Source organism: Ostrea edulis, chromosome 2 (genome assembly GCF_947568905.1).
Source record: "Ostrea edulis chromosome 2, xbOstEdul1.1, whole genome shotgun sequence".
NCBI lineage: Eukaryota > Metazoa > Mollusca > Bivalvia > Ostreida > Ostreidae > Ostrea > Ostrea edulis.
The window spans coordinates 62,453,087-62,474,699 of record NC_079165.1 but is presented as its reverse complement, the minus strand read 5'-3'; the positions used below and the strand labels follow the sequence as shown (position 1 = coordinate 62,474,699).

Here is a 21,613-nt window from a genome sequence, read left to right as displayed (position 1 = left end):
TCACGTGACACTTAATCATTATTTCATTGGCTGTTGATGAGGGTGGATAAAAATATATCCGAATCAGCTAGAATGATTGGTTATGATTACTGATGACATAACGTGTAAAATAGATACATGTCCTTCACCTGTGATCAAGAAACTAAACAAGATGATTACATAACACATACTACATAACAGGGATTTCAACAGTTTCGATTGAAGTCAGCATTTCGCAAATTCTATGGTCGTTATAACGATCTAGTTCGTCAGTACAACCTCGCATTGGGTCAAATGCTGTCTGACGTGTTTCATACCGATTGTTAGGCCGTTCTTGGCACACTGATTTTGACTGCAGATAACTCTGTTTACCTGATCAGGATATGGGGCTCACGGCGGGTGTGACCGGTCAACAGGGGATGCTTACTCCTCCTAGGCACCTGATCCCACCTCTGGTGTGTCCAGGGGTCCGTGTTTGCCCAACTGATCTATTTTGTATTTCTTGTAGGAGTTATGAGATTGATCACTGTTCGTTATCTTCACCTTGCATGATACATGTATGTACAGCATATAGTCATGACTATACAAATTAGCCAAGTGTTAAAAATGATCACATAAAACATATTATTTGAAAAATAATATTTCAGTCTGTTAGGATAAAATATGCGATGAAAAGAATCTCTTATGGTTTCATTCTACACACACACACACACACACATATACATGTATATTATATATAAACTCTAAACACTTTGTAGAAATATTTCGACCGTGTTACCGATCTTCTTCAGTCGTGTTTATCCCTCATAGATATATACACGAAAGTATTGATTGATTGGTTGTATCTTGCTTAACGTCTCGCTCGAGAATATTTCACTCATATGGAGACGTCACCAAGACCAGTGAAGGGCTTCAAATTTAGGCCTATCCTCGGCGCTTATGGCCATTGAGCAATGACGGTTCTTTAGCGTGCCACACCTAATGTGACACGGGTCATCCGTTTTTAAGGTCATCTTCGAGAGATTCGAACCCCGGCCTTCCGCATGCGGGGCGAACGGAAATAGCAATGAACTCTTAAATGAGCATAACTGCCCTAAGTGACGAAATATTTAATATAAAGCACAGAAAATTTCACTTTATTTGGATACCCACTTCCGCTCCTACCCGGGGTTGAACTCACGACCTGCAAATCTCCTAGCAGCATGTAACCAGCGCACTAGACCGCTCGATCATCTAGGCAAGTCTATAAAACTTGCTTTCGATGACGATGGAATTCTCGCCACACTGTCACACGCTCGTTGAGAATGGAAATGGGATACAGTTATTTAACGTACATTTAAGAGGATCATACATGGTACACATTGTATTCGAAATATTTTATATAAAGCACGGAAATAGCAATGAACTCTTAAATGAACATAACTGCCCTAAGTGAAGAAATATTTAATATAAAGCACAGAAAATTTCACTTTATTTGGATACCCACTTCCGCCCCTACCCGGGGTTGAACTCACGACCTGCGGAACCAAATCTCCTAGCAGCATGTAACCAGCGCACTAGACCGCTCGACAATCTACGCAAGTCTATAAAACTTGCTTTCGATGATATATATAATTCCAATGTTGTTTATTACAACTGTTTTGATCGGATAAAAATAAAACTAAATGAAAATTTACACGTCAATAAATAAAAAAAAAACAAAACAAAAAAAAACCAAAAAAAAAAACCACACAATGTATACATACACACTGGGGAAACTATTCTAATTGTTGAAATTGATAATACAGGGAACGAATTGATATTATAAAAATCAAACATTCTTTTTGAAGAATTTATCAATGTATAAACTCTGGACATTTTTTTTTTTCGCTCACAAACTTAAAAAGCACTTTTATTCAGTTTGTGAGTAAAATGTCCAGAGTTTACACATTGATAAATTCTTCAACAAGAATGTTTAATTCTATAATATATAATTTAGTGATTCAGATTGGAATGCAATTTGATAGGACAGAGGGCCTAAATGATACAAAAATTATGGGCCATTTTGGCCTAACTCCATGAAAACTTTAGGCCCTAAATATATATGAAGCAATGCTGCAAAATAAACTCAAAACTTTAAAGATAAACTGACTTTTTATTTTTCAATTCTTCAGTTTAATTATCATGACTGCATTTAACTGTTTCGGAATTCTTCTCGGTCGTTCCTGTGTTGCAGGGTGTTGTTTGTTGTTGTTTGATTGTTTTTCATCCTGTCGATAATTGAGACGTCACCAGTTGTAAGTGAAGTATCACAAATTTAGACCTATGTTGAGCCCTCAGGGCCATATCAGTGAGGGTTCTTTAACGTGCCAACGCCTGCCGCGACACAGTACCTCCGTTTTTAAGGTCGCATCCGAAAAACCCATGATTCTCACTTTTAAATCTAGTAAACACTAAATGACGAGCGTTTGGCTTAAGAATGTACTAGTGTACAAAATTTGATGTCTCTCAGGTAAAGGGTTCTCAAGATATTGAGTGGACAGTATCTTCCTATGTCCAGTTTGACCCTTGACCATGTGACCTCAAAATCAATAGGAATCATCTACTGATCACAATGCACCAAGTTTGATGTCTATCAAGAAAAAGGTCTCAAGATATTGAGCGGAGAGTATATTCTTATGTCCAGAGTGGATTGACCCTTGGATCAAGGAAAGGGTTTTCCTCTACTAATAACCAATGACATATGAAATATCCTTACAATCAAGTGAGCGGTTCTCAAGATATTGAGCGGACAACATGTGGTATACAGATCAACAGGTACAAAGCAATATGCCTCTCTTCTTTGAAGGGGGCGTGACAAAATCTTGGTATCTGATTTTTAATTTGGCAAAAGAAAAAAAATTGAAAACACGATCATTTGTTTTGTCACCTTGTAGTTAGCCTTTAAATCAGCAAGACATTTATGAACGTAACTATAATGCACAATGGAACTTCAGTTATAACATATCCGTTAAGTAACGTACCTAGAGATACCCTACTATAATACGCACATTATCAAAGCTTTTGTTGGACATGCTAATACATATCTATCAGACCTCATATTTAATGGATATGTAGGTTATCTTCACACAAAAGTATACGTACCTTCATCCATGCAATATGTCAGGTAAGCTTTACATGTATATCCATTGTTGCCTTGAAATCTTCCGACTTGATTCTAGTCTAAGGCTTATCCATGCAAGTATGAATAGTGCACAATTGAGTTGTTGGTTTTTACGATTTACTAAATATATTTCTATAAATTCTTTGAGAAATATAGGGACCGTAAGCACACCTCGCCACCTGGGGCATGGACACAATTCGAGCTGAGAAGTTTTTCAACTTTTATTTTTCCATTTTTAATGTTTAGAATGCTTAAAGGCATAGGGTCTAAGATATTGGTAAAATTTTGCATGTTCCAAAAAGGTGGCAAAATTAAAGATCATAACTAGAAAATCACAAAAAGTTCTTCAGAATGTTTACAAACACATTGGATACGATAGTAATTAGAAAATAATTCCCTGTTTTAATTTGTCTAAACTGGTACCCTGTTGACTTTGCATCTCTTATGTTTGTGTGTAGTCACCAATCAGTGGGGTACCAGTTTAATATATTGTCCTCCAGACAAACATTTTATACAGGGCTAAAACGTCAAAATGACTTCAATTTCAAAGCGCTGCAGCTATAGATAACTCATAATTAATACTACAGATTTGTTTTTTTTAGTGTTTTTCTTGCAAAATATTGTGATGTCATTTTTGAGATAAAAGATAGATCCTATGCCTTTAAATAAGGTATTTCTAAATTGTCAGCAAATATTTGAATGTCAGTTGTCGAGGTACACGGGAGATACAGAGCTCACAATTCTTTGTTATGTATACAAGGCTCGTGCCATGGTTTTGTTTACATAGGTTAAAAATCCTATTAAAATCCACCTATGACGTCATTCTTTTGTTTGAACACTCCATTATTTTTCAGGAATGGAGTGTTCGGAAAGTAGGTCAACCTTTATACAAGTAGATATAAATGCATGCAACAAAAGAATGAAAATCGTAAGACATGATTAAAATGCACAAAGTTTAGTTTTTATTAAGGTGGATTTTAAGTGGGTCAATGTACTCGTATCACTCCATTCCTTAAAAGCAATGGAGGGATACTTGTACATTAACCCTTACGTAAAACTTTCAATCAAAGCGGGTTTTTTTTTTTTTTCAATTTACGAGTTAATTCAAAACACAATTTTAAAATTAGCTTCTAGGATTTAGCACATCTCATTGTTTCAAACATGCTATTTTCTATTGAGCAATCTATATGCAAACAAAAACACGGCACAAGTCTTGTTTACATAACAAAGAATTATGCCTGTTGTATCTCGCTTGTAACTCAACAACTGACATTCAAATTTTGGAGGACCATAATATTCTTTAGTTAAGCATTGTAAACAATAAAAATGGAAAAATAAAATTTGAAAATTTTCAGCTCAGATCATGTCCATGCCTCTTTAATTGCATGATTTGATGTGAAGCCTGTCTCGTTCACCTCTTCCTTCACAGATCCTCTGCACGACTACATCTTTTGCTGATGATTCAAATTAAGCAACTATATTTACCATTTACGGTTCTTTCCTTTTTCGTGTGAGGCACGAGCTAAGAAAACGTCTCTGTTTTTGTTATGTTCTATCCATTTATGTGGACATCGAAATCTGTTCTTCTCTTGATTTCTACGACCTTTTCCACCTTCAAGATGTCAATCATACGGTGGTTATTACATGTATGCATCTCTGCAGATTCTTGTTGTTGCGAAAACCAGGTATTCAAAATATTTATTAAATGTTTAGTGGATCTCTTTATGTAATAACCGTTGGTATTGCCATCAAGATATGACCAATGAACGGTAGGGAAATAAATGATATACAACCGTGTCACACTCCCGTTTCGAGTTTTTGATTAACGTTTCAATTATAGATTTTTTGACAGGTGGAATTCTTGCACAGTTTTTTTTAATTTGAGAGAATTCCGTTAATGATCCCTTTTTTTGCAACTGATAGATGAAAATCGGAAGATAACGAACAGTGATAAATCTTGTAACTCCTATAAAGAGAATATAAAATTACGAGTACGGGAAACACGGGCCCCTGAATGTATCTTGTGACTGTCCATTAACTGTACATCACATTCTTTTAAAATGTAGTGATTTTACGCACATACGAAATAGACGTTTTAAAATGTGAAATCAATGAAAGAACTTATACAAATATTGATAGTCATATCATTATACAATATTTACAAGAAAGCAATTTTTACAGGAAAATTTGAATATTTTTATAACAATTTTTATACACGAAATGATATGTTTTTTTGTTGTTGTTTTTTTTTGTTGTTGTTGTTTTTTTTTTTACCTCTTTACGTATTTTTATGTCCGTCGGATGGGACGTTAAATGGTGCCCTGTATCAAGGATCACAACTCCATTGGCACGCAAAATATTGTTTCCCTGATTTTCAAAAAAAGAGTTAGCTCACTAGACGCCGTCAGGGAAACCCCAACACTCACTAGCAAACATATTTCAGTTAACCGCAGTAAAATGGCTGAAATATTGCCAAAACGACGTAAAACACCAATCAATCACCAGCGGGGCTCCAACCGAAGGCCTCCCGGTTACGATGCTATCGCTGTATTACTGAGTTACCGCGACCGATTAAACCCTTGAATGTGTATATAGGGGGTGGATCCAGGAATTGAAGTTAGGTGGTGCAACTTCATGAGGCAAGGGGTCTGGATTTCAAATAGTGCTTGAGATATGTCTCGAAAGCAGTAATTTTTTACTATTCTGTCATTTTCAATGAGGTGAAATTAATAAAATGACTCAAATTGTGAGGGGTTTTCGAAATAAAATACATGCATAAGTTCTCCCATTAAAAGTAACAATAAATCAAAGGATCTTGTCATTTACTCGGCACCCTTCTATATCCGCCAGTGGTATGGGAGGACCTATCTTAAATGCCCCATTTAAGGAAGATCTAACCTAAATTGCACCAAGAAAAGGAACTTTTACCCCAAAAGCACTTTATTCATTTGGGAAGTGACAGCTAATTTCCTTTTTCATAACTTTTGAAACGCCCTGGATTGGATTGAAATCAGTTTAATTACCAGGGAAGACGATATCGTGATTCCATTTACCCTACTCAGCAAAGCATGGGTAGGAGGGAAAGAAAACTTTCGATAGTGATCACTATTGAAACCTAGCTGTAATTTATAATGGCATTTACATCGAACAACGCAACATCATCATGTTTGCATACCAGTTCAGAAATGTGATTTACTTCTATCAAAAAATGTCATCTCTGTAGAATGTACAGTTAACAGGGGTTGAACCTGTCATCCGATATACTCAACCATGAAATAGAGGTAAATTGCAGCATCTAACGAAAGTATATGTATATTTGAACTAGATATTGATTTGATGAAAAACAAATGTCTCCCCAGCTCCCCAAACTGGAAGTGCTCCAAATGAAAGCTCTCATTAATGTACTGCATGGTATGGAGGAGAAAGCATGAGCAGGAACATAGACATTATGAACTTCGATAAGCCATACAGGAGGAGAAGTGTTCACAAACTATTTTACACCATCCACCCCTTAGATCCACTATAATTCTAAGGATAACAATTGGATTCTTCTGTTCCTACAATATGCACATCTGCAAATGGCGCTGAAGTATTGTACTTTCAAGTCTGTCGGATAAGTCCTATAGAAGGAGAAGAGTTCACGAGCTATTTTAACATCCTCCACCTTTCTTAGATCCAGTATAACTTTTAGGAAAATAATTGGATACTCCCGTCCCGACAATATGCACATCTAAAATGGCAATGAAGCATTGTGCAAAGTTTCAAATCTATCAGATAAGCTGCATTGGAAAAGTGTTCATAAGCTAATTTACATCCTCCACCCCTCTTTGATCCATTATAACTTTTATGAAAATAATTGGATCCTTCCGTCCCAACAAAATGCACACCTACAAATGGCATTGAAGCATTGTGCAAAGTTTCAAGACTGACAGAAAGTACAAAAAACAATGTTTCCCCCTGGAAGAGGGGAGACAAAATTTATCCTCACAGATATCCTGTAGAGTAAGTACAATGACAACAATGCACAAATGATATAGACAATATATATAAATGCACTACAAAAATCAAACTTTTTGTTTTTTGTTGTTATACGTCCCTTCACGAATTTCTTTTACTCATTTTGAGAGTGCGCCAGCTGTAGGTAAAGAGAGACAAATTTAAACCTATGTACGGCACTCAGGCCATTCCAGATTTATGGTAACCGCAATAACCATATCATATATATCAGAAATGATCGTCATTTTCATTTCTGTTTCTATCTCCATATTCAGATGACGAGGTCTTTCCTGGTAGACCGGGTTAGAATAGGTTCTCAGTACCTCCTTCCTAGTCGTAAGACGCGACTAAATCATTTAATGGGGCGGTCCTTCGGATGAGATCACAAAAACCGAGGCCCCGTGTCACAGCAGGTGTGGCACGATAAAGATCCCTCCCTGCTTTAAGACCGAAACGTTTAGCATAGTCTTCATTTTGCAGCCCCTTCTCTTGCAATGGTGACGTCTCCACATGAGAGAAATTAAACAGTATACAATCAATCAACTTTCCTGGTACACGTATAGACTCTCCCCACTGTTGTACACTATTCACCTATTAAGACCTTAATGTATTTCCATGGTGTGCAATCCTTTAGTAACTTATAGGAGAAACAAAAATATTTTGGTCCTCTCTTCAGCATTTGCATGCACATAACACTGGATAATAATTGCAAAAATATTTTGGTCCTCTCTTCAGCATTTGCATGCACATAACACTGGATAATAATTGCAAAAATATTTTGGTCCTCTCTTCAGCATTTGCATGCACATAACACTGGATAATAATTACTTCGATACCCTTCAAGTTGTGTAGAATGCTTATTTTGATACGATAAACGTTCTTGTGTATGACCATCAACAGTAATCACTTCAATTCCATCGAACTTCGCAGAGACCATGAATCGTTCTGGTGTGTCTTGCATAAAGTCTCTTCACAATTCCTTATGTTGCCGCTTCAGCACAGTTTAAGCGTTCAGTTATATTTTTGAATAACTGGATAACCTAGCAAAATACCACTATACTTCAGAAAAACTAGTTTTACATTAACTGTTCTATCCTAACAGTCTACTATCAATCCACCTATAAGTGTAAACAAACTACTCTAAAATTATTTGTTTTACTAACGGGAGTTTAGTACACATTGAACATTTCACATAAATTCGTTTTGAATGCGATTTTTTTTTAATTTTTTTTTTTTAATTTTAGGCGATAATTTTGAAATCACAGAAGAACGTCTAAAGGAATTTAATGACAATGGGTTTATCATTGTCAAGTAAGTATGCAAAATATAACTCTTTTAAATTTATTTCTTGTATAAAGATATAAATGTTAAATATTTCTTACATTTATTTTCAGAGGGTTTTTTGACGCAGAGGAAATTCGCAAATTAAAGAAATGCTTTGAAGACACCGAGGAAGTGGTGAACAATAAAATGAAAGTGTGTATATCAAACTAAATTTATATACCGGAAATTTATGAATATGCATCAAATAAAAATGATGACATTTTGCATCAGGTAGATGACAGTTTAGGAAAAGAGGTAAATCTGACGGTTTGGAGTCATCCTGGAAATGACGTCACAGGGATGGCAGCAAGGTCTGAAAAAGTCACCAATGCAGTGGAGAAGGTACCGTTACTTAATCATCTGAAACGAAATTGTATATGAAAGTTGAATGCATTGACAAATTATACTATATTTGACTAGTTACTTGGAGGATCCGAAATTTACCATTACCATGGGAAGTTGATACAGAAGAATGCCAAGTCAGGTGGGACGTTCCTGTGGCACCAAGATTATGGGTAAAGTTTAAATGTTGGAAATCCACATGCAAAATGAAAGACATTACAATGGCAGATAATTTACATATATTGATTTTATAATACGTTAAGTCGAATGAGAAAAAAAATAAACCCATACTACTAGCATTCTGTTTTCAACCAGATGATTCAAAATGTGAAGTTATTTACAATCTCAAGCATTTACTTTATATTAGCAATTCATTGTTTTTCATTACATAATCCAGTTATTGGTACAAAAACGGATGCCTCTTTCCAGAAATGATTACAGTGTTTCTTGCATTGGACAAGTGTGAAAAAGCTAATGGATGCTTGAAGGTGAGATGCAGGTATTCATAACTAATTTCATAGTCATTTATATCTAATCATGGAAACTTTCTATTTCAGCGATTTTTTTTTCATGAATTATACATGTATTTAAGGTTCTGAAAGGCTCACACAAATGTGGTCGTATACAGCATAGCATGGTCGCTGGTCAAACAGCAGCAGACATTGATAGAGTGAGAGAATTGAAGAAGAAATTGGACTTGGTATATGTCGAATTAGACCCAGGTAAATTTGACTAGTCAATCATATGTGGAAATTTAAGATATACAAAAAGTAAAAACATCAAAGCTCGGATGCATAGTTGATACATCTATGAGTAGATCAGATGTTGTCCCACTGATAAATAGAAAACGCTTTCATCAAATAGTCACGATACGCCATACCCAAACTGGTTTAAGGATCAAAAGGTCAATGGCTGCTGAGCATTTTATCATTATGCCTTTTAGGTAACAGTCATCAAGCTTCATTGACAGGTTGCTAAAGATCCTTTTCCGATTTTCAGGTCAAAATGTTGAAGGTCATTGAGGTTTCTAAATAGATATTTCAGTTGTTTGAATCCAGAGAATCCTTTACATTTAATGGGATTATTAAACTTCAAAGCCAAAGTGTTCATGAATAGTATATGAACCCTTTTGATTTTCAGGCGAACATGTTCAAAGGTATCATAGCTTTCTGTTAGATGTTAGCGGTAAACTAACAACTGAACTTTATGACAAACGTAATAACTTCAGTTACTTGATCGCCAATTTCTAATATGTATGTTGTAATATTCCCTTACTACCTTCAATTAGTGTTACCACTCTCAAGTGATTATGTTCTAGGTATTGTCAATTTTTTTAATCTAGGCAAGCTACAGTAAATATGTTAAGGATGTACACTACATCGTCATAATGGCTGACTTCCTTTTAAAACATGGATGAAAATATAAATATCAGCAATATTTGTCTATTCATTTCAAACACAATAGCCTAGCTGAGTAACTCTGTAGGTTAGCATGTCAACTGCTGAACTATATATCGTGAGTTAGAGTCTAGCAGGGGTTTTAAAAAAATTCAGATTGATTTCTACTAAAACTGCATTTTTTGACTAAATAAAGTAAATTTGAAAGTTTTCAATTTCAAAATATTGCTGCACATATCCTGCACTTTTCATCCATACCAAATTTTTCTGGTGTAGCATTCCTCTTAAAGGGGATTTCAGCAAACTCATTTAAAGTCAGCATTTCGCAAACTCTAGAGTCGTTATGATGATCTTCGCAAATACAACCTGTTGTTAGGTCGAATGCTCTCTGACGTGTTTCATGCCAATTGTTAGGTCGTTCTTTACATAATGATTTTAACTGCGGATCAGTCCATTTACTTGATCAGAATAAAGGGTTCACGACGAGTGTGACCGGTTAATAGGGGATGCTTAACTCTTCGTAGACATCGGATCCACCTTTAGTGTGTCCAGGGATCCGTATTAATTTTCTATTCTTCATGGGACTGATGAGGTTGCCTACTGTTTGTATCTTCACTTTGTGATTATGTATACATAAATTGTTGTCTATTTGATAAATTGAGCATGCTTCAACAAATAGTCATAAAAAATAATTGTCAGGTTGGTCATGACTATCACACGACTGCAGAATATTATCTTGTCAATAGGTCCAAGGACATTGCATACACTACATGTACTGTGCCTAGTTCGAATGCTGACCATCCAATAACGTATGTGATGATCATATCAGACTTCATAGATATATCGATCAAGAAGAGTAAAAGTAACATTAAGCAACTGAGGTCAACAGAGCAAAGTTACTATGTTGTCTAGTCATAGATTTAATTTGGGTTTCTGTGTATGATCAAATTTAAATTGAGGCAGGCTACTGACAAACAAGTTGATGTTACAAGGGTTTCAACACTCTCGTTTACAGTCACGATTTTTCAAATTCTATGGTTATTACACTGATCTAATTTGCAATACAAGCTTTATGTATCACTGGGTCGAAAATGCTGACTGACGTGTTTCATACAAATTGTTACGACGTTCTTAACATGATAAATCCCGTGGGGATACGGGTTAGAAGAGGTCCTCAGTACCCCTTGCTTGTCGTAAGAGGCGATTAAATGGGGCGGTCCTTCGGATGAGACCGCAAAAACTGAGGTCTCGTGTCACAGCAGGTGTGGCACGATAAAGATCCCCCCTGCTCGAAGGCCATAAGCGCCGAGTATAGGCCTACATTTTGAAGCCCTTCACCGGCATTGGTGACGTCTCCATATGAGTGAAATATTCTCGAGAGGGACGTTAAACAATATGCAATCAATCAATCAATCAATCTTAACATGATAATTTGACTACGGATTACTCCCATCTAACTGATGAAGATACAGGGCTCACGGCGGGTGTGACCGGTCAACATGGGGTGTTTACTCCTTCTGCGCACCTGATTCTACCTCTGGAATATCCAAATGGCCATGTTTACCCTTCTCTTTATTTCGTCGATTCAAGTCAGCTTACGCATGCACAAGTTTTCACCGAAGCCAGTATAAACATTGCTCGACCTTTTTTGTCAAGCCGAAAATGAGGTTTTTTCTTCTCAAATTGACTGAAATGACCGAGCGACCTTTTCTGTCGAGTCGAAAATGAGTTTTTCTCTCAAATTGACGGAAATGACCGAGCGATATGCCGATATTCCATCGGAGCTTGATGACCAGACCTTTATAAAGAAATTGTAACCTAACAGATGCATGCACTTGCAGTGGGGGAGATCAGCTTGCGCATGCATAAGTACATGTTTATCGGAATCAGCAATATTTCATAAACAATTGTCAAGAATTTTGTTTTTTAAAACTGTTCTATATGGCTTGTGAAAAACAGATTTCAGTATTCTTAATAAAAATATTGATGTTATGGAGTCTAATTCATCCATTTAGAAATAGTTACATGACAACATATTCGCATCAGCAACGCTCATCAATGAAACTGATTTTGTGCTGTTCATATCTTAAAATGGACATCATTTGTGAAGTTGCATTGAGCTTTTGAAACGAAAAACGACATTCAAGCTTGTGAGCATCAGTATTTTGTTGCCAGATTTATATCATTAGATTAAGGATTTCTGTGGCCAGATTTATATCAATAGGTTAAGGTATGAGACTCAAACGTTATTTAAACCTGATTGTGTTCGCTGTTGAAACTGTTTGAACTTTGAGGTTTAAAATAAATACAAGGGCGATTCTTAATTCTGAGGTTAAAGGTCAACGCTACAAATATTTCATATCCTATACGTCATTGCAGCTCTAGCATTAAAATTTAAATATAAATAGATATTTGCATGTATCAATATTGGAAAGTTATTCTTTTAAATACATTTTACTTCAACCTAGAATATTAAGCAGGTCCAGTCCAAAGACTGACTATTTCTACCTACCTAGTACTTATAGCTACATAGGTATTTAACCTACTCCAGGTAGCTATTTTTACCTACTTTTTCCTTTACTTGCATTTCATGGACAAACGCAGGAACGGCGCAGTATGGTGTGTACCAAATTTCTTGATTCACTTATACTGACGATGAATACCACAAAAATATTGGACAAAAATGATTACTTTCTAACCTTTCAAATTTGCATCAATAACTACACCCACTTCCATTTTCTAGGAACTTAGGATCAAAGCTACGCGATAGGAAGTCTAGAATGTCTTACAAATCTGTATTAATTTTAAAGTTTACCTTTCACATTTTCACATTAAAGGTTTTTGAGGAGATTTTTCATGCATTTCCTCTACATTCTCCACCCTCGTAAAGCATTCAAATTTACAATCCTAATTTTTCCGTGCACATGCACAACATGATACATAAAACGACTGACCTTTTTAAAGGATGCGCCTTAATATTTTTTAAACACAGGTAAAAGTAGGTTGCAGTAGCTACTTAAGTATGTTTAAATACCTAGGTAGCTATTAATAGCTACGTAGGTAGAAATAGTCTTTGGACTGGACCTGTGAAGTTCCGTTAAAAACGCATGCCTATGGTTCACGTATTTCATTAAGACAGCTACTAGTTTTGACTCTTAACCAGATTTTATGAGATTGATCACTGTTCGTTATCTCAACTTGTTCTCTCCTATTTCACAATTACCTTGTCAGCTGTCATTCGGGATTAGGTTACATGTACGCCATTCATATGTCATAAATGAAATCATGCTGGTGAAAATACTTTGTGGTGACAGATTAGCGTTAACTGCGAGACTGTATTTCATAGTATTGTAAATCTTCATCATATTTTACTCAATAGGAGATGCTCTGATTTTCCATTGTAACCTGCTTCACTGCAGTGGAGCGAATGAGTCGGACAGACGGCGATGGGCGTACCTTATGTGTTACAACACCCGTAATAATAACCCAGTGAAAGTTCATCACCATCCATGCTACACTCCTCTGCTTAAGGTATGCTGGATGATACTTCGAATACACAAGAAACGTTCGTTTAAAAGAAAATCTGTAAGCGTTCCACTACTAAATCATTGTTTGAGAATTCCGTAACAAATACGGTAAATAATTGACAAAGCATTCCTCAAAGAATACGTGAAATCATTGTCCAAGCATTTTGTAACGAATACGTGAAATCATTGTCCAAGCATTCCGTAACGAATACGTGAAATCATTGTCCAAGCATTCCGTAACGAATACATGTATGTATAATCATTGTCCAAGCATTCCGTAACGAATACGTGAAATTAATGTCCAAGCATTCCGTAACGAATACGTGAAGTTAATGTCCAAGCATTCCGTAACGAATACGTTGTATCATTGACCAAGGTTCCTGTAATGAATACGGTATATCGTTCCTTTAGTATTATGTAAAGAATATTGTATATCATTGTTTGAACTTTGGGTAAAGAATATGATTTGTCGTTGTTCTAGTATTCGGTAAAAATATGGCCAATCATTGAGTATACTGTACCAAACATGATACATCATTCAGAATAATACAGTCAATTCCATTGGTCAAGAACTGGTCAAGTGAAGGGAAACAATTTGTGTTATTATACTTTCATGTAATTTCGCTGAATATGATTGGTCGAGAAACATTTTGAAAAAAATTGTTACCCTCTGAGAACAGGAACCACGCCCTCCGGGGTGCTAATATCTAGCAACAGGAAACAATACTTGAAAACGGGTTATATATGTAATTGCTGTGATAAAATTTAGAAATTCATTTCAAAATTTAGGATTATCTCCCTCATGCATAGTTCTTATCCTTAGACGAATTTGACTCCACTTTTTGGCACTCTGTTTTTTCCTATAATAGCTCTAGCAAGTTTATCGTTATTTCGGATTTCAAACATTTCGGTTGAGCATCACTGAAGAGACATTATTTGTCGAAATGCGCATCTGGTGCATAAAAATTCGTACCGTATAAGTTTAACATAGTGTAGATTCAAGTTTGTTACAATCATGGTCCCCGGGGGTAGGATGGGCCCACACTTGGGGATCAAAGTTTTACATAAATATATAGGGAAAATCTTTAAAAATCTTCTCAAGAACCACTGAACCAAAAGAGCAGAAATTTACATGAAAGCTTCCTGACATAGTGCAGATTCAATTTTGTTAAAATCATGACCCCTGGGGTACGATGGGGACACAATAGGGGGGTCAACATTTTACATGCAAATATTTAGAAAAAATATTTTGAAGAATCAGTGGACCAGAACAGTTTACATTTAAATGAAAGCTTCCTGACATCGTGCAGATTCAAGTTTATTGAAATCATCATCCCTGGGGGTAAGACGGGACCACAATAGGGGGTCAACATTTTACATGCGAATATATACGGTATATCTTTAAATATAAGACAAGGTGACTCAGGTGAGCGATGTGCTCCATGGACCTTTTGTTTGAAATATGTTACGAAGTGTTTATGCTTGACGTTATATTTTTGCTATTATGACGTCACAATCGAAAATTTTACGTCACGTTAATGCTCGTATGTATATATATATATATATATATATATATATATATATATATATATAAGCACAAAAACCCAACTACACCCTACTTTCTTAAAGTGTCGGATCTGAGACGGATCTGAGAAGATACAAGGCCAGTAAAGAAATTTATAAAAAGCACTGAAAAGGCCGTCGTCGACACTTGGCAACCCGCGTCTTTATCAAGAGACATATATTACATAAACAAATAACACGAAAAAACGACAAGTATCAATAATCTACATTGGTAACAAGAGTGATACACTGTTGTACTGAGTGATAAAATTGGTGGTAAAGCGTGTTTACTGACGATGGTGTAGAAAGTTTGTACCATGGTCGGTTCGGGATGAAAATAAAATTATTCTTGAAAATTACAGAAATCAGATAAATTAAGAGGGAAAACTTCCAAAACAATGTGATTATGGAATAAAATGGTGGGAAGATAATGATATGGAGTGATTAAGTTCAAAACAATATTTGGTAGTCTGTACCATTGATGATTCGGATATGGTAAACAGTGCTGACAACGAAAAATGATATGATTGCCAGAAAAACACGATTAAATAACAGACAATGTTAATCAAAAGACACAGATCTAGCATTAAAATCAACAATCCAAGAAGTTAATGGGAGAGAAGTCTAAGGAAAAAGATACGGTGTTATATTTCAAGCCAATATATTTTTCAAGGTCAGACAAATTATGGTCGCATTCTAGAAATTCTGATATCGCAACATAAAGAGCTATGCGAATCCGAACTTATGTTAATTTAGAATAATGTTTAACCATAGTTTAGAGGTCTCAAGTTGATATATTAATGATATACTAGTCTTCAAGGTCAATACATTTTTTTATTATTATCACCTCCCCCCCCCCCCCCCCCCCCCCCTTATTTAGAAAAGAAGAAGAGAAAGCCGCAATGTCGAGACTAGAATATGAAAGAGAGAGAGAGAGAGAGAGAGAGAGAGAGAGCGCTATATAAGTTCATAATTGTAATTATTTCTTATGATCTAACATAATTAGGAAGTATTGAAGGTCAAACAATAATCGCAATTGTGGAAATCCTCTGCCAGACATTGCTTACTCCGGAACTTAGTATTCCGTTGGTTTATAACTCTGTACCTTAGTGCCTTACGTTGTCTTCCCGGCTCTTCATTAAAAGTGGCGCTAATGCTGATACCACACACGTGTTGTGATATTCCTTCTCTTATTGGCGCTCGTTATGGCTAAATTAAGGAACTCAAGGCCAGAGCCTTGAAACGAGGGAAACGAATTGTATTTATATATATTAATCATACAAAATAACAATGTGGACAACAATATGTTGGGGAAACTTTAAACATCAGACTTAGGACCAACAACCACCGATCAACCACCAAAACCAAACGCGTGACCGAACCTGTAGGGGAACACTTCAACAAAGGTCACAGTTGGCAAGACATGCAAGTGGTTGTTATTAATAATAACCCAATATGGACCGATGCAGAGAAAGAGCACAGAAAAATCCTGGATGCATCGTTTGAAATCATTCCGTCCAGGTGGAATGAATAATTTGAATGATTTCACGTGCATGAATCCGGGATAAATCCTTAGTTAAAATCAGTTTCCACAGCCTAATCGCCAAAATTTACCCGATAAAATATCTTATTTTGTATGATTAATATATATAAATACAATTCGTTTCCCTCGTTTCAAGGCTCTGACCTTGAGTTCCTTAATTTAGCCATAACGAGGATTTCCACAATTGCAATTATTGTTTGATCTTCAATACATGTATTTCCTAATTATGTTAGAACATCATAATAAATCATTACAATTATGAACTTCTCTCTCTCTCTCTCTCTCTCTCTCTCTCTCTCTCTCTCTCATTCTAGTCTCGACATTGCGGCTTTTATTCTTTTTTTTTAATAAAGGGGAGTTGTGATAATAATTAAAAATGTATTGACCTTGAAGACTAGTATATCATTAACATATCAACTTGAGACCTCTAAACTATGGTTAAACATTATTCAAAATTAACACAAGTTCGGATTCGCATAGCTCTTTATGTTGCGATATCAGAATTTCTAGAATGCGGCCTTAATTTGTCTGACATTGAAAAATATATTATGATGACACGGGACCTCGGGTTTTGCGGTCTCATCCGAAGGACCGCCCCATTTAGTCGCCTTCTACGACAGCAAGGGGTACTGAGGACCTATTCTAACCCGGATCCTCACGGGAATAGATATATAGATAGATAGTATAATTGCCTCAAACTTCAGTGATTAACTTTGTTTTAAGAAATGATTCTTAAAAATAATTCTTTTCTTGATGCAGGTATCATAGGGAAAATTGGAAGGAAAACTTCACCATTGCGCGTAGCGCATTGATGAAAATTGTTCTGTCCAATTTTCCCTATGATATCGCCATAAAAAAAAACATGCGAAATTTACAGACTGAACTTGAGACTATATTTCTTTCATTATACAAGTAGTATATCTTATTTTAATTCATATTTCATATAAATTCGTCAATAAAAACAATTTATAGAATTTCCGTAACTTTGGTAATTGGTATCCGTGACTAAAAAATATGTCCTTGATTCCTTTGTGTTTAGTGTGTAATTTCCGTGATTCTGTGTACCGTGATTCTACGCGTTTTGTCAACCTTTCAAACTGTCATAGGTATGTACAACGAAATAAAAACAATCTACACTTTTTTATTATTAAAATTTTACTTTTGAATATAGTTTATATCATGAATATTCTTATTATTATTGATTACTGTATCACTCTTTAAACAATTAACGATTTACGACATGCACCAGAAGTGTATATCTCAAAACCGACGATAATGTATGTTTACAATTGGCCACGGAAAAGGGTAAAGTTGTATTTTAAAAATTACGAATTTTCATAGCCTACTTTTGAAACATTCCCGGCGGAAAATCAAAGATGATGACGATATGTTTTTTCATTGATTTTAACTCATTAATGTATGCTTTACTTTATTTCAGAATTTGAATAAAATCTCTATTGTAGAAACGAATTAGGTCCGTCATCTTTAAATGATTAACATATATATCTAATAAATATATGACATTGAGTATAAAACAAAATAATACACGTAGTAATTATACCGAATGCGGTTTTGGGGGTTTCAAAACGAATACGGGATATCATTCAATAAAGGGAATGGTATCCCGTGTTCGCATCATTCAATGAAACGAAAAATAGACCCTCTGTACCCCTTGTCGAAAAAAGCTCAAAATAGTCCCTCAAGTCGAAGTACATTTTTTAATACAAACAGACTCGTTAGGAAAGTTGAAGTACTTGCTTGAGGATAACAGAATAAGTCATCAAATTACATGTTGTAATGTTATTTTGCTCTCCCCAGGTTCCAAATTCTGCCATCAAAGAATGTGAGAACTACACAGATTTTACAGGGAAAAAATTCATGGACCCAAAGGAAAGTTCTACATCAAAAGCCAAGTAAATTTGGTGGATATTTGTATAGAATCGCCAACTGAGTAGGGGGGAAATGACAAACGTATTTACATCAGATAATGCAATTTTTCAATATTTTGTGTGAAAAAGAACTTGATGTACTGATTAAATAAATGTACAAATCCTAGATTAGATAGTAGAAAAGTTAACCATATTCAGGTTGAAAATGTTCATGTATACAGCAAGAGCGTTTAGAGAAAAGAATCCCCACAAGAATGCCAGATCGCTTCCCATCCAAAGATCACTTCCAAAATGTCATCAAGTCATCATAACTAAAATTTCAACGAAATCCAATCGATTATATATACATATTCAACTGTTTTCTCTTATACCCGATATAACACTATTACGAGCAATACGTATCTATCACTGTATAAATACCTATACGGGGTCAACAGAGGTCACGGCCGTGCGTATGAACATTTGTTAAAACGTAGGTTATCGGTGCATGTACTACTTTTGCTAATGTAATACAAATCTAGCCATCGCTTCAGCTTATTACAGAAGTCTATCAATAGATGAAATCAACATCACAAAATGTATTTATGATTTTATGTGTATTCCAAGCAGTGGACTTTCATCAATAATAAACACATCTCTGTAAAACAATGTCTAATGTCTTACTTTTATGTATGTCTAAACGTCTGCTACACTGCCCCTGGTCATCCTTATGTAAACAATGGCTGAATTTGGCGCCTTTGATATGGGTGATGCGGAATTGTACCTTCTGCTAGACTATGAAGTATTTGCATCACTAGATATTTCCTTTATGGCACCTCAGAAGTGCATTAAGACCTACACACCGCACTGCCTGCGTACCACAGCCATGAGTGATGCCGGTTTCCAAACACGCCATATCATGTTTATGTCGGGACATCGAAGGGAGGCGTCGTTGAAAACCTATTACAGAAATGTATCGAGTCAACATAAGCGTTCAGTAAACTCATGTTTGTCAACAATTAGCCTACAAATCCAAATCAAAACCGTCCCTTACCATCGTACACTTCCACATCCTCTACGATGTCAGTTTTATAAGGAGATTCATCTGCGTCCTCTGTCCTGTATCAAATGATTTGCCTACACCTGACGATTGCCGCCCTGTTCTTCATGTTCCTCCACGTCAGTCTTTTGTTAACTCCGTAATGTCCACAGAATATTTTTCAAAGTCAGTCTTCAACAACTACGTCTTCAACTTTCAAAAGTGAAAGGGCGCAGCAAAACTGTAATGTTGCGCACTCCCCCCCCCCCCTTTTTTTTTTTTGCCAGTACGTTTTCATCAGTTTTCCCCAAGTTACCAATTTAGACATAAGGAAGAGTTTTCAGTTATATATTCCTGAGTTAATGTATATATGTCTTTGTTGATATACTTGTTTTTCAGCGTCTTAATAATTAAAACAGTTCTTCTTTTGTGTTTTTGTCAGTTTGAACGAAGCGTTATGTTAGTCAACAATGTGAAATGTATGGAAACGTGTTGTTGACAGAATTCAGCAATGGTTATAATCGATCAAAAATGTAAATATAAGTAATATCACGTGACTAACCCGTATTTATATTTAGATATATATTTTAAAATGATACATTGTTTCTTAAATATAAGTTATGCATTTTGTTTGACGTCCTAAGGAGAAATTTTCACTCGTGTAGAGACACCGTTTATAGTAACGTAGTAGTTAGAATGTTCTCTTCACAACCGAGAGTTTCGGGTTCCATCCAGGCGACACGTCAACCCTAAGACGTTTAACATAGGTAGTGAATGTTCGTTTATCAAGCGCCCGACATTAATCAATTACTAATTACCAAGCGTCCGGCATTCACCAAACTCTGGCGACATCTCTACATGTACATAAATGAAAAACTCCTGAATAGGCCATAAAACAATAGCCAAAAATCACTTTACCTCTACACGGATTGCAATTTTTAGGGTCATACCCGAAAGACAGGTTCTCGAAGGGATCCAGGTTAGAATAGGTCCTCAGTATTCCTTGCTTGTCATAAGAGGCAACTAAATGGGACGGTCCTTTGGATGAGACCACAAAAACCGAGGCTCCATGTCACAGCAGGTGTGGTACGATAAAGATCCCTACCTGCTCAAAGGCCGTAAGCACCGAGCAATGGTGACGTCCCATATGAGTGAAAAATTCTCGAGCGTCCCGCAATATACAACCAACCGAAAGACTGGTGACATTCCCTTCTAATACCTGGCACTTGGCGAAAGAGCAGTTATACTACTTATATAACACGTCTTGGGTTTGATGCCGCCCAGGGATCGAGAGACGAACCCGGGTCTCCCTGTTGCGAAGCGAGCGCTCTAACCACTAGAATACCGTGACGGAGAGAGGGAGAGGGAGATACGAGTATTTTTCTCCAATTGCGTAAAATGGGAATAGGAATTACTCAAGTTAATGTTAAAGTAGCCCGAGCAAATAGCTATAATCTGACATCATATACACAAGCCATTCTAGAATAATGAAAACCGCATTGTAAAATAAAAAGGTAATAACTATATCTTGACATAATACACATGAATAACTATATTTTGACATAATACACATATATGATGATCCAAAATCAATCAGATGGCAACCAAAGTCATGATGGCACGAACATTATCGGAAATTCAGAATTTCTTAACGTTGCCGAATAGGTGAAGATAACAAACAGTGATCAATCTCATAACTCCTATAAAGAATGTATAATTAAGAGGAGAGCAAACACGGAATATTGTACATACTAAAGGTGGGATCAGGTGCCTAGGGAAAGTAGGCATCCCCTGTCGACAGGTCATATCCGCTATGAGACCAATATCTCGATCAGGTAAATGGAGTAATCCGTAGTCAAAATTATTATGTAAAGAACGGTGCAACAATTGGTAT

General features: G+C 35.9%; 1 protein-coding gene across 1 annotated transcript; it reads left to right on the top strand.

Moving 5' to 3' along the window:
• Positions 1-3,053: 3,053 nt before the first annotated feature.
• Positions 3,054-19,353, top strand: LOC125678178 (L-proline trans-4-hydroxylase-like). The gene is made up of 9 exons (XM_048916419.2): positions 3,054-3,124; positions 8,362-8,428; positions 8,512-8,593; positions 8,672-8,782; positions 8,861-8,955; positions 9,180-9,270; positions 9,375-9,504; positions 13,559-13,710; positions 18,631-19,353. The coding sequence occupies exons 1-9, from the start codon at positions 3,118-3,120 to the stop codon at positions 18,727-18,729; spliced, it is 834 nt and encodes a 277-aa protein (XP_048772376.2). The 5' UTR covers positions 3,054-3,117; the 3' UTR covers positions 18,730-19,353.
• Positions 19,354-21,613: the final 2,260 nt, after the last annotated feature.